General features: G+C 32.7%; 1 protein-coding gene across 3 annotated transcripts; it reads left to right on the forward strand.

Moving 5' to 3' along the window:
• Nucleotides 1–252: 252 nt before the first annotated feature.
• On the forward strand, nucleotides 253–12,104 carry LOC133187152 (uncharacterized). 3 transcript variants are annotated; one of them, XM_061322512.1, is made up of 15 exons: nucleotides 253–426; nucleotides 1,625–1,794; nucleotides 3,191–3,296; nucleotides 3,794–3,894; nucleotides 4,122–4,283; nucleotides 4,954–5,047; nucleotides 5,217–5,280; nucleotides 6,667–6,827; nucleotides 6,942–7,201; nucleotides 7,284–7,341; nucleotides 7,880–8,094; nucleotides 9,059–9,149; nucleotides 9,443–9,727; nucleotides 11,417–11,534; nucleotides 11,899–12,104. In XM_061322512.1, exons 1-15 carry the CDS (start codon nucleotides 294–296, stop codon nucleotides 12,074–12,076), a joined length of 2,196 nt encoding a protein of 731 aa, XP_061178496.1. In that variant the 5' UTR covers nucleotides 253–293; the 3' UTR covers nucleotides 12,077–12,104. The 3 variants fall into 3 exon arrangements, with proteins under 3 accessions (XP_061178496.1, XP_061178497.1, XP_061178498.1); XM_061322513.1 differs by having other exon boundaries at nucleotides 9,443–9,589; XM_061322514.1 differs by lacking the exon at nucleotides 9,443–9,727.
• Nucleotides 12,105–12,799: the final 695 nt, after the last annotated feature.

A 12,799-nucleotide genomic window follows, 5' to 3' on the forward strand; every position in this document is an offset into this window, starting at 1 on the left:
GTAAATCAGCTTGCACAAAATCTAGTTCATTAAGAATGATTGCTTAGTTTCGGACCATGGAAACATTAATCCTTATGTAAACTGCCTGACGCACGTGGTGTCAGGCAATGAAAACATTTAACATTTCTTTCCACTCTATCGGACTGGAGCAAACTTGTATATATCGTCATAGAACAGGACGAGATTTGAGTTTCAGAACTTGGAAATTGCACTCAACTCGCAATTCAGAATTCATTTTCATAGAGTTTTCCTATAAGAAAGGTTATAATTATTATTTTTTATGTCACAACAGCATGAAGACAAGATCTAACGACGCCATTTTAACCTTCACTGACATTTGTTTGACCTTAAAAGAAAAGACTATTCTAACAAATATTAATGGGAAAGCCAGAAGTGGACAGATTTTGGCCATCATGGGCCCAACAGGTAAACTTTCAATATATTATTACTATCATCTTGTTTATAATCTCTAAAAGTAAAAAAAAGATAAATGACGTAATTTCTTTGCTTAAGAAAATCTGAACTGAAATATGTCAAATATATAGTATTTTGTTTTTGTGTAAAGTTTGTTCACACTACAAGCTCTGAATAAGTATACAGGTAAAAGAAATGATCAAAAGATTGTAGTAAAATGTTTATGTTTACATATACTCATAGATGAGAAAAAAAACGATATGATTACTGTACGTGTACATAAATTGACATATTCAAAATTTAGCACAATCACTAGGTATTGAGTGGTTGACATAATCATGAATTAGTGTTACACACATCCATGTATTGTATTTAATTATGATTTATTAACGGTATTCGTGAATTAGCGCTTTGCTGTCCGCGCCAAAGTCGATATGATATGAAGCCCGCTTATTTAAGTACACATACAGTATTACCCTCTTCCTTGGAAGACGGTATACAGTATTTTACAGTCTTCGGACTGTGCACTTCATCCCTTCTGTGATTGGTAGAAATGCATGATGTGAAAAAAGTAAAATATCATTGGTTAAAATGCTGTCCAAAGCAAGGGAGATAATTTTCTGGTGATCTAATTTTCGTACGACTTACCATTTTTTTTAAAGATTATCAATCTTTAAAAAAAATCGACATAACGAACAAAAGAGAAACTGACACTTAACTTTTTTATAGCAATATTACATGTATTAAGTTTTTCTATATTTTCGTGGTTTAAAGAATGTACTTTTTTTTGCTTGCAAACATTGAAATTTGTGTGTATTCTTCTCTCCTTCGTTTATATAGTAGGGCTCAGTCTAAAAACCTGTTGAAGATGTACAAAGCCAAGAACTACAGTACTCAAGAATAATACGGTCTGATAGGCGTACATGTCAATTTAATGTTTAAAGTTGTTGCCATAGAGGGCAAAGCTTTTTTGAAAAAGCGATACTTGTTATCAAAAATGATTTCAAAAAAACATACGCGAAATATCAATTTCATTTTTTTTTTTTTTTTTTTTTTTTTTTTTTTGATTTACATCATTGGTCATTTCGTTAGTTTAGGGCCTTATTGATTTTATTTAAAATTCTTGTTTCATTAGAAGTAAAATGTTCAAAAGCAAAGGAATCAAAATATGTCTTGTCTAGTTCTCAATTTGACAGAATTTGTATTACAGGATCTGGAAAAACTTCTCTTCTTAACATTTTGGCGGGAAATCTTACTCTAACATCAGGAACGATAACTCTCAATGGGAACCCCTTCACAAAGCTTCAGCGCCGGAAATTGGCATATGTTCTACAGAGTGACATATTTCTATCAAGACTCACGCTAAGGGAAACTCTCTATGTAAGCATTATATCTAATAAATCATACAGTTCTTGAAACGTACTAATCCCTACATAAAGAGTGAGTAATTATAAACGATGCGTGAAAGGTGGGCGAACGCCAAACGAACGCAGATCAACTAACGGTGAGTGAACGCAGAACAGAGCTTGATGAAGGAGCGAAATATGAGCGCAAATTGAACGGGTGAAGGAGCGGTGAATTCACTATGAACGCAAGATGGCCGATTTTTTTCTCGCCTTGTATTCTTTCTATAATCAAGCAAGAAAAAAGATAAATTTATGCATATTTAATCAATGAATAAATTTGGCACAACCCACAACATCACAATTTTGTATGTTGCATTATATTATATAAGATTATTTTCGTAATTTACATTGGCTGAAAGGATGTCACGTAATATTCATCCTTTTGTGATATAGACGCAAAAGCGAGTCCGCGGAATATAATATCGTACGACTCATTGTTCGGCTACACCAAAGTTACGTAGAACGTGACGTCATAATAGAAGAAGCATGTCTTTACCTTTGTGACGTAATGTCAGCAAAGTCTGTTCAGTTAGGACTGTGTCAGATTATATTCACTTTGAATTTTTATATAATATGACTATTAAAGACTTCAGGGAACTGTTACTATGTGGTTATCAGGACCCAAGTCAAGTGATATTGACCTCAGACACAGAAAATGATAGCGGTCTCGCAAGTTCTGTGTCTTCGGTCAATATCACTTGACATGGGTCCTTATAACCACATATCGACCTACACTGAAGTCCACAATTGTATATTATTAAATTTTCAACAATGAAATACTGTAATTCATCCGTTGAATAAAAGTAATATTTCAAAAGTTATTTTTACAGTGAAAATAGGAGTTATATTCTTACTGTGAAAATAACACATTTTTCTTCCCTCCATGAACAGTGGTAAAGAAAATACTCTCTATAGATAGCAAGAGTGAATAATCGTGCACCCTGACACTGACTAGAGCAGCCAAATTGTTGTTTAAATCCAAGTTTACGGTAATTTTCCGTCTCATTATTGCTTATGACGTCTCACAATAGCCCATCTATGGCGTCACAGTCTACGCCATTTTGTTACAAATACAGCTAATATTCGATAGAGGCAGAAGGAAAAAAACAAGGAAATTGTAATAAATGGGCAATTCAGCGTTCTGTAGTTGAATATATTTCACTCGTGAGACAGTATTTTTTAATATTCTAACTCATACTTTGCGCTCGGAATATATATATATATATATATATATATATATATATATATATATATATATATATATATATATATATATATATATATATATATATATATATATATATATATATATATATATATATATACATTGTATATATATAATGCAATCAAAAAAGATTTTTAAATTTTAGTTTACGGCCATGATACGACTTCCTGATAGCGTGACGAAAGCCGAGAAGATGGCGCGAATTGATGAAATCGTAGATGCACTTCACCTGCGCAAATGTTTGGACACTGGTAAGGGAACAGTATTCTTTAGTCAAACAATTCTATTGGTTTTCAGAAGTAACGTTAAATTCATTCTACGCCATAGTACCTGTACTATTCTATATATGACTTTTTTCGTTCATTTTCCCCCAAATTTTTTCTTCTCATGATTCTGTGTTTTCTGATATATCTGTTTGCTTGATTATTTTTAGAAGGTTTTTATTATTGAGTGTTTTTATAGCTCGAATGCAAATTTAATGAAATAAATTATGATTTAAACCTTCCTACACTTATGTTTAGCTCAAACGTAATTATTTCAGTTTCCTGCATTTATACGTTGTGACAAAATCAGTCAGAATTTCAAGTGTCAAGGAGTTGGCACTTCAATCTAAATGCAACGTGTATAAATTATACAAAACAAATGAACAATTATTTCCACATTAGCCCGTGAAAAAAAAGGGTTTAGTTACTTTTTTCAAATGGAAGTGATCCGTGTCTTTTATGTAATAATTATATATCTGATTTAGTGATTGGAGATTTCATGCACCCTGGACTAAGCGGAGGAGAGAAGAAGCGTGCGAACATTGCATGTGAACTCCTTACAGATCCCAACATTATGTTGATAGACGTAAGTGTGCTTGTAATTCTGTATCCCTACTTTGATCGATGTGATTAATTGGGATACAACCTTGTTTACTGTACTTATTTTAGGAAATAAAAATAAATTTGTATGTAGTTTAAATAAAGATCAGGAAAATAAGAGGTTTTCAACAGGGTGTCCTCACTTATAGATATTTTTTGGAAAAAATACACGATTTTGTATACCATTAGCAAACATGGCTTTGTTTCTTCTAGGAACCTACTTCCGGTCTGGACTCTAGCACTGCGCATGTGTTAATGCAGGAACTATGGGACTTTGCTTTTCAGTATAACAAGACTATACTGACTACTATCCATCAGCCTTCCAGTCAGATTTTTCACATTTTTTCGTCTCTACTATTGCTTGTTAACGGACACGTGAGTTCACATACATTCTTTGTTTTTAATAGAGAGTTGTCATTTTTTTTTTTTTTTACTTTTAAAACATGGGCTATATAAATTGTACATTTTTTTCAAATATTTTAAAGAACGTTGTTTCAAGAAAAATATTTATATTGACTGGATTCTAGAGCAACATTCGTTTTGTAGGATCCAAGAACCAAAATATTTCCCAAAAGCAACAGTTTGGTACGAGGGTGCTACATAGCGCATTCTGCCCAAGTACCAAGACAAATACTGGGGTTTTTTTTTTATACCTTTTACTTTTATTATGACGTATCTTACATTGGCATGCATGTTTCTTGATAAAGATGACAACATTTTGTAAATTTCGTGTGTAAACGCACACTGGAAAATTAATTCGGTCATTCCGTTACGAACACCAACGAATGCAAATAGAAACAGCTGTTCTTAGCCTGCGCTGAGAAAAAAGGAAATGGTCTAATAAACGTCGTAGCGGTCCAACTTCTCATTAAGAAGTCAAACATCATTTTTTTTTTCTTGAGCGCTCTGTAAAATATTGGAAATGTTAGACTTCTTTTGAGTAAAGGTTTATGTAGGAAGCAATTTTTAAGGTATATCAAATATTTGTGCTCAATCTGTTTATACATCTTATAGTCATATTATTTAGAAGTCCTATTCACTGTAGGAAGCGTACTTTGGCGATGCCAACAAAGCACTCCAGTATTTCAGTGGACTGGGCTTAAACTTCCCTGATCATTACAACCCATCTGATATTATTTGTAAGCATGAGTTTAATAAATAAAAAGATATCCCATCTTCATTTCTTTATATTTATTGCAAAAGACTTTTTTTCAATTCTGAGATTAATAAAACTCGTCTGAATTTATTTTGGAATTAATAATTAGTTATTAAGTGTAATGAAGAAAAATTTTTCGTAATCATTTTTAGTGGAGCTGTTGACCACAAATACGGAAGTCGTAAATAAAATTCTTGAAGCATCGGAGAAAGCTAAGTGAGTACAATGTCGAAAAAAAACTTAGAATCAAAAGTACACCTTAGACAAGCAAATAGTGATATATTTAGTTCTCTTCTCAACAATTCGACATGCAGTTTAAAATTTAATTTATATTTTATGTGTATTTAGCCTTCAAAACAAATTTGCTAAGAGATTGTTTTTAGGAAACTTGGCCTGATATGTATGTGTCTGTCTGTGCGTCAATGGCCAATTCATGAATATAAAATTAGGAGTGCCCATTACCTTGTCAGTCTCAAACTTTTAAAATTTCAAAAATTCTACATGAGCACTTATGATCAGTCACAAACAACATGGAAAATGGCAAAGACAGTCATGATAGGAGGGCTGTCCATAAAGTTCGTAGACAAATGCTATAATTTTCTTAATAATGACCACTGCCAAGTTTGTACGATATTATTTTCATATAGACCATAAAATAGTAAATGTATAAAAATCAAAACAATTCAAACTATTTTACGAAAGTTATAGGTGAAAATAGATTATATATGCATGCCGCACAGCCCAGTCGGACGTTAAGCTAGTTTCATATAATTACGTCAAAAATAGGGATATTGAATTTTTATCACATACTCGTGGACACACGCTATTTTTTTTCTTTATTATGCCAAACTGCTAAGTGAGTATAATAATATTTATATATAGACCTTACGAGTAAATTTTTAAAATTCGAAAATATATTCGATAATGTACGAGCGTCATACCAATTTCAAATCAATGAACTAAATATATTCCAATAATTTCCAGTTGTTTAAATAATTAGCTCACATCGACGTCGTTTTCACGATATTAAAAAAAATCACAATTGAATGCTGTTCCGTCCGCATGGCTGACGTCGCTTTTACTGTCAATTTTTGAAACATATTTCTTGTGACTTTTTCTTAATATTTTCACTAACTGTCCAATAAGCGATTACAAAGTTATCAGAAAATGGCAACCGCTGTATTTGAGATATGTAAAATTTTATATAGATTTTGGCTGGTTTTGAAGGAAATAATTATTTTACTCAGAAAACTTTATATCAGAGTTTATGACTTTTTAACCCTAGGTCCTGCGTACTATCTGCGACCATTAAAACCGCGATTTTTACAAAAATATTAAGTTCACACAACCAAAACCACATTATCCTGACTCGGTTTTCCATAACAAATATTTTGGTATACATAGTATATCTAGAACCAGTCAGTTTGACAAAAACATCATTGTCCACGAACTTTATGGACAACACTCGTAGATAGGTTACAGATAATGTTGCCAACACATACATGCATGATTTATGAAAAAATGTATAATTATATGTATACATGTATATAACAATTTTGTGATTTTAATTAATACACCTTTAAATCTGAAAATTATTTTCAGAAATTTTAGGGTGAAGGTCGAAAATGCAGAACTCTGCAATAGCAAGGGGTCGGCCATTAATGATTATGTCACATCAAAAATAGCACCATCACTCACAGACAGACATATCACTGAACCAGCATCTAATGGTCATGTCATTCCTCTTGTATACCACAAAACGGGTGAATATTTGACAGAGTATACATGTTTATTAAATAATTAAACTTTTAAATCTATTAATTATTTGAACGTATATTTTTAAGAACATCGCTTTTTTCCTTTTTTTTTCATATCAGATCCTACAGAGATTGTGCTTGATGTTTCATCTCTTGAACACGTTTCAACAAGCAATTTAGAACGTTCAATCAACAGAAAGTGGGCAGCCTCATTTTGGACACAATTCCGCATGTTGTCTTGGCGAAATGCCAAACAATCAAGATGGAGAATATTTGACGAATGTATCCTTGGTCAAGCTCTGATTGTTGGCATTATTTTTTGTGTTATATATTATCAGATACCAAGTTCTAACGACACACTTAGAGACAGGATGGGAGCGGTGAGAAATTTAAAAGTTTCCTTTTTTGACTTCAGATCCAAAAAAAATTGTTTTTTTTAAAAACCATACAAATTTTTGACAGGTATACTTTCCTCTGGTATATTGGGGATTTACAATGGTGAATGATGCTGTTACCAGTTGTAAGTTGTATTTTTTGCTTCTGCTTTGAACAGTCATTAAAATTCACTGTTCTTTTATTTCTCTCATTTATTTGTCATGTATTTCAGAGCGCAAACTAAACACATACATGTATCCTATATTATATACCAAGGATTATCTAATTAAATTTTACTGAACTCATTGCAAATATATTTTTTGATGATTTTTTTATTGTAAAAGGGAGGCAATAAAAGACCCTTTACTACAAAACTAAAATAAAATAAAACCAATTTGTTTTCAAAAATGCTTAATATAAACATTACCTCAATATGTCATATATGAACTTCTTATGACACATATTTAGATTAGGACTTTCGAAATTAGAACTTCTTTTGATCTCATCTCCAAATTACTTCTGTAAATATAATATCATGAATATATATATGGCACCTGATCCCACCTCTGATGTTTTAGAGGTCCGTGGTTGCTATACTCCTGAACCGTATTATTTGAATTGACTTTTGGGCCTGAATACTGTTCCTTATCTTCATATTTATATTATACATTTACATTTTACAGTTGTTGGAGAACGAGAGGTTGTGAAGAAAGAGAGAAGAGCAGGTGCCTACCGCCTATCTGCCTATTACACGGCTAAGATGGTCAGTGAACTTCCTATGATGATTGTGGTGCCCATTGTTCAGCTTTCGGCCATGTACTGGTTGGCAGGGATGGGGGGACCGGTGCAGTTTGCCATTTATATAGGAATAAATCTTCTGAATTGTTTTACCATTCAGGTAAGAAATCGAGACTTTGAAATATTGAATTTTCAACATATCTTGGATACTTGAAGGCTTAAGGACAAGGTATGATAACAGTCAAATTGTGCCCATTATTTATATAAAAATTAAAACATAGTTAAGATTGTAATAGTTTGCAATTAAAAACTTTAAATTATGATTATTTTCAAACAAGGACTAATTTTGATTCAAAGCGTACACGAAGTTCAGTCGAGGGTGACAAAGTAGGGCAATTTACCAAATCCCTCAATTCTGATGGAATTTTGTCAAATTTGAGATACTTTTCATCTTGGAAACATATTGCCTAAGCCTGCATTTATATACAAGGTGCATCTGATACAAGTGAATAAAATATATAAATGTGGATGATGGGCTAGCTTGTGCTCTGTGTTTTCTAAAACAAAATGCGTTTAAATTTGATGAAAATTTGAATAAAATGAGAACATTTGAAAATTATCATATTTTGTGACCTTCCTATGACCTTTGTGTATCCTATAGCTTAGGAATAGTACTCTTTTTTACAGGGATGACCTGTAGCATCGTTCTTAGAGACACCCCAAACAAGGGGCCAAAAAGGGCGTCTTAGCCTCTCTTGTCCTTAAAATCAATTTGTAAGCATCTTTAAACATAGTTGACCGAAGTCTGCTAAAGTCTATTAGTAGGGATGGGTTAGGATGTAAAATTGGATGTGTTCTGGGTGTCTGTGATTTTCAATTTGTATAGATTTAACAGAAGATGTTCTTATGAACAGCAAGACACTGCATTTCCAATAAATGTTTTACCATCTTCACTTTAGACTGATTTAGATAAGTTCAAAATCATAAATCCTGAATCATGGATCAATTAAGGATTGGGCTAAAAAGAAGCAATAAACGGGAACAATCTTGATCAAAATAGGTTAGAAAAAAGGAAAAATTCTTTTCACAAAGTATTTTATCATTAAATACTGTTTTATTTACAGAGCATAGCGTACATCATTGGAGCCTGTGTCCACAGATTAAAGTACAGTATAATAACTGCTAACACAGTGATGATCGCATTCCTCTTATTAGGTAAGACATATGTTGAGGTCATGATTTCAACTTTGACCTGGCTAAAATTCATGATTTCAACTTCTTCAGGAGAAAAAAAAATTCTTGTTAGATCATTAAACGACATTTAATCAGTCAAGACCAAACGTTTTTGTACAATACATCCAGGACTGCATTCTTATTTAAATTATATTTGATGGGAGGCCCTTTAATGGATATGAAATGGATGGACTTAAAGACCCTCGTTACACTAAATGAAAAACGTGTTTTTGACTTTGAGAAAATTGAGGACCTTAGATCACTTATTTTAAAAGGTCCTAAATTTAGGGAACCCAGATCCTTCAGCTGGCGTCGGAATTTCATAAATATTGTGGATTCTGTAGAGGACTACGCCAGACGATGGGCCAGACATGAAAAAGAAGACCTTGACACTTTGTCAGAATGGATTAAATGTATCAGATGTATGTTAAAATCGCGCATCAAAAGATTGAGAGGCAATATGAAGACCATCTATCCTTCTGTATTCAATAAACCAGAAGTGAAAAAAGAATTAGATAGATTACATGATCAGTTCGTACTGGTCCCTGCTGACAAAGCAGGTAACAACATTGTCTTTGTTTGTAAGGTTCATTATATTAAATGTATTTTAGAGGAACTTGGATTTAATTCTACAAGTGGTAATCCAACTTATACTCATAGTTCCCTTTCTAAGGAAGAAATTCTTCAAAATCATATGTCAGTTTTGAATATTTTTTTAATATTCCAAACAACCAAAATGAATTTGAATTACCATATTTATATTGGATTCCGAAACTTCATAAAAATCCTTACAAACAAAGATACATAGCGGGTTCCAGTAAATGTTCAACCAAGCCTCTATCTTTACTCCTCACTAAGATATTAACAGTGGTGAAGGAGAAACTTCAAGAGTACTGTGCAACAATATATTCGAGAAGTGGTGTAAATCAGATGTGGATACTTAAAAATTCCAAGAAACTTTTGGAAAATTTGAAATCACAAGATTTTACCAAAATCAACAGCTTAAAAACTTACGACTTTTCAACTTTATACACAACCATTCCCCACGATAAATTAAAGTCCAGGCTTTTTGATATCATTGACAGCTGCTTTTTCAATAAAAATGGAACTCGTAAATATATTTACCTTGTTATTGGTCATTTGCAAAATTATTTTGTTAAAAAACATTCTGATTGTACACACAAGTACTCTGAAGTTGACATTAGAAAGATGCTTGAGTTTCTGATTGACAATATCTATGTGGTTTTTGGAGAAGGTCTTCCAACAATCAATTGGAATTCCCATGGGTACCGTTATTAGCAGACCTTTTTTTGTATTCATATGAAGCAGAATTTGTCCAAAATCTTGTACGTGAAAAGAAGAAAACACTTGCTGTTGCCTTCAACTCGACATTTAGATATATCGACAACGTATTGTCAATTAACAATGGCTATTTCCATTCTTATGTCGATACGATATATCCTAGTGAACTTGAGATAAAAGATACCACAGAGTCTGACACATCTGTTTCATATTTGGATATTTTACTTGAGAAAGACGTTAATGGTAATCTAACAACCAAGCTTTATGATAAACGTGATGACTTTAACTTTTCAATCGTCAACTTCCCTTTCTTATGCAGCAATATACTTTCACCACCTGCATACGGGGTATATATCTCTCAGTGGATTCGATACGCAAGAGCATGCTCTACGTATGTACAATTTCTAAAACGAGGTAAATTATTGACAGATAAGTTGATGAAACAGGAATATCAGCTGTCTCGTTTAAAGTCATCATTTCGTAAGTTCTATGGTCGATACAATGACCTTGTCAGCAATTACAATTTATCATTGAGTCAAATGCTGACTGACGTTTTTCATACTAATTGTTAGGCCATTATTTACACACTGAATTGTCCACGGATTTTCCCGTTATTTGCCGATTATGACAAGGAGCACACGGCGGGTGTGACCGGTCGGCAGGGGATGCTCACTCCTCCATGGCACCTGATCCCACCTCTGATGTTTGGAGGTCCGTGTTTGCTCTGCTCCTATTTTGTATTGTTTAATGGACTTTTGAGCTTGAATACTGTTCGTTATCTCAATATATTTCGGTTAAAGGAATTGAGATTTCAAACTCTTCAGTGTGTTGTGTAAGGTCCTGAATACAAGAATCATTTTTTTCATTTAACCAGAAAATTCTTCCAGCTCTGAGATAGCATTTGTTAAAACTTTGTATTCTTTGATGTCCTCTGTTTTATTTTACAGGTGGATTTTTTACCACGTCTTTCCCCACATGGTTTACCTGGGCTAAATATACTTCATTCCTGCATTATCCCTTTGCCGCCATTTTCACTGTTTTATTCGCAGATATAGAACCATTCAGGTATGGACTTTTTACATTAAAAATACGTGATGCTCGTGTATTTTGCGGCATACCAATAGTTGTTTTAACCCATATGATTATAATCGGGACAATTGAGGTTGAACACAAAATTTCAGTAAATGTTGAACCAGGTATGAGTTACATTCTTTTTGTTTTGCTTTATTTATAACATGAAGTGTTAAAGAAGGGGAAAAATTTTCAAGACAGATTCCACTTGAGTTAATGCATGAATTGTAAAAGAATAAATCACAAGACTCAGTTCATTAAATCTTTTTCTTTATACTCTATTATCCATTAAACTGTGTGAAATGTAAATTATTGAGGATTTTCATTTAAGTGATGCCCATAATTCCTTTGTTTTTAGGTGCGGAAACTCTCAAACATTCAAGAAATGCCAAAATGAAACAGAGCTTATCACAGGAAGTGACGTGTTACACAGTGTAGGAATTGATCTCCCTGTTTATTGTTGTGTAGGAACGATGGTGGTCTTGATTATCGTGTTACGTATACTTGGATATTATGCCATTAAATACAGGTTGTAGACATATTAAAGAATAATTGTCATCACCCTAACAGAAAAAATACTATAGTATCAAAGTTTTTACTATTGTAAATCAAAAATTCTACTATAGTAAAACAAAGTATTTCTACTATGGATTTCAGAGTTTTATATTTTATTTTCACCGATTCATATATGCACATTTTTTTATATTAAATGAAACTATTATTTGTATATTAAAATATCATTTCCAAATTTTACATCACTGTTATCGAATTTAAGAGATTTTAAGCTTTGAAATCTCAAAAAAAAGTTCCAGATTAAAGTTTCATAGTAAATCAAAGTATCAGAATTTTTCCTATAGTCAAGTATAGTAAACTATAATTAACTATAGTAAATTTTTGTTAGGGCAGTGTTATACATAATACAATTGGATGGTGCATACCTCCTTCGATGGCTAGGAATGACAGAGAAGACCATGTGATTATGGCCTCACATTTAATTAACAAAACGATATTATTGTGACATTCAAGAAATTCTAACGAGTCATGCATTATATTTCTTCAAGTTATGTATTCAGATCATGAAGTATATGAGATATGAAGATAACAAACAGTAGTCAAGCTCAAGAGTCCATTGAAACGATACAAATTTTGGACCAGAGCAATCACGGGTCTCTTAAAAAGCATTAAAGTGGGATCAGGTGCCATGAGGAGTAAGCACTCCCTGTCGATCGGTCACACAAGCCGTGTGCTCCTTGTCATGA

The sequence above is a fragment of the Saccostrea echinata genome, unplaced genomic scaffold (genome assembly GCF_033153115.1).
Source record: "Saccostrea echinata isolate AGI-Se365-2 ecotype Australia unplaced genomic scaffold, CSIRO_AGI_Sech_v1 ptg000014l, whole genome shotgun sequence".
NCBI lineage: Eukaryota > Metazoa > Mollusca > Bivalvia > Ostreida > Ostreidae > Saccostrea > Saccostrea echinata.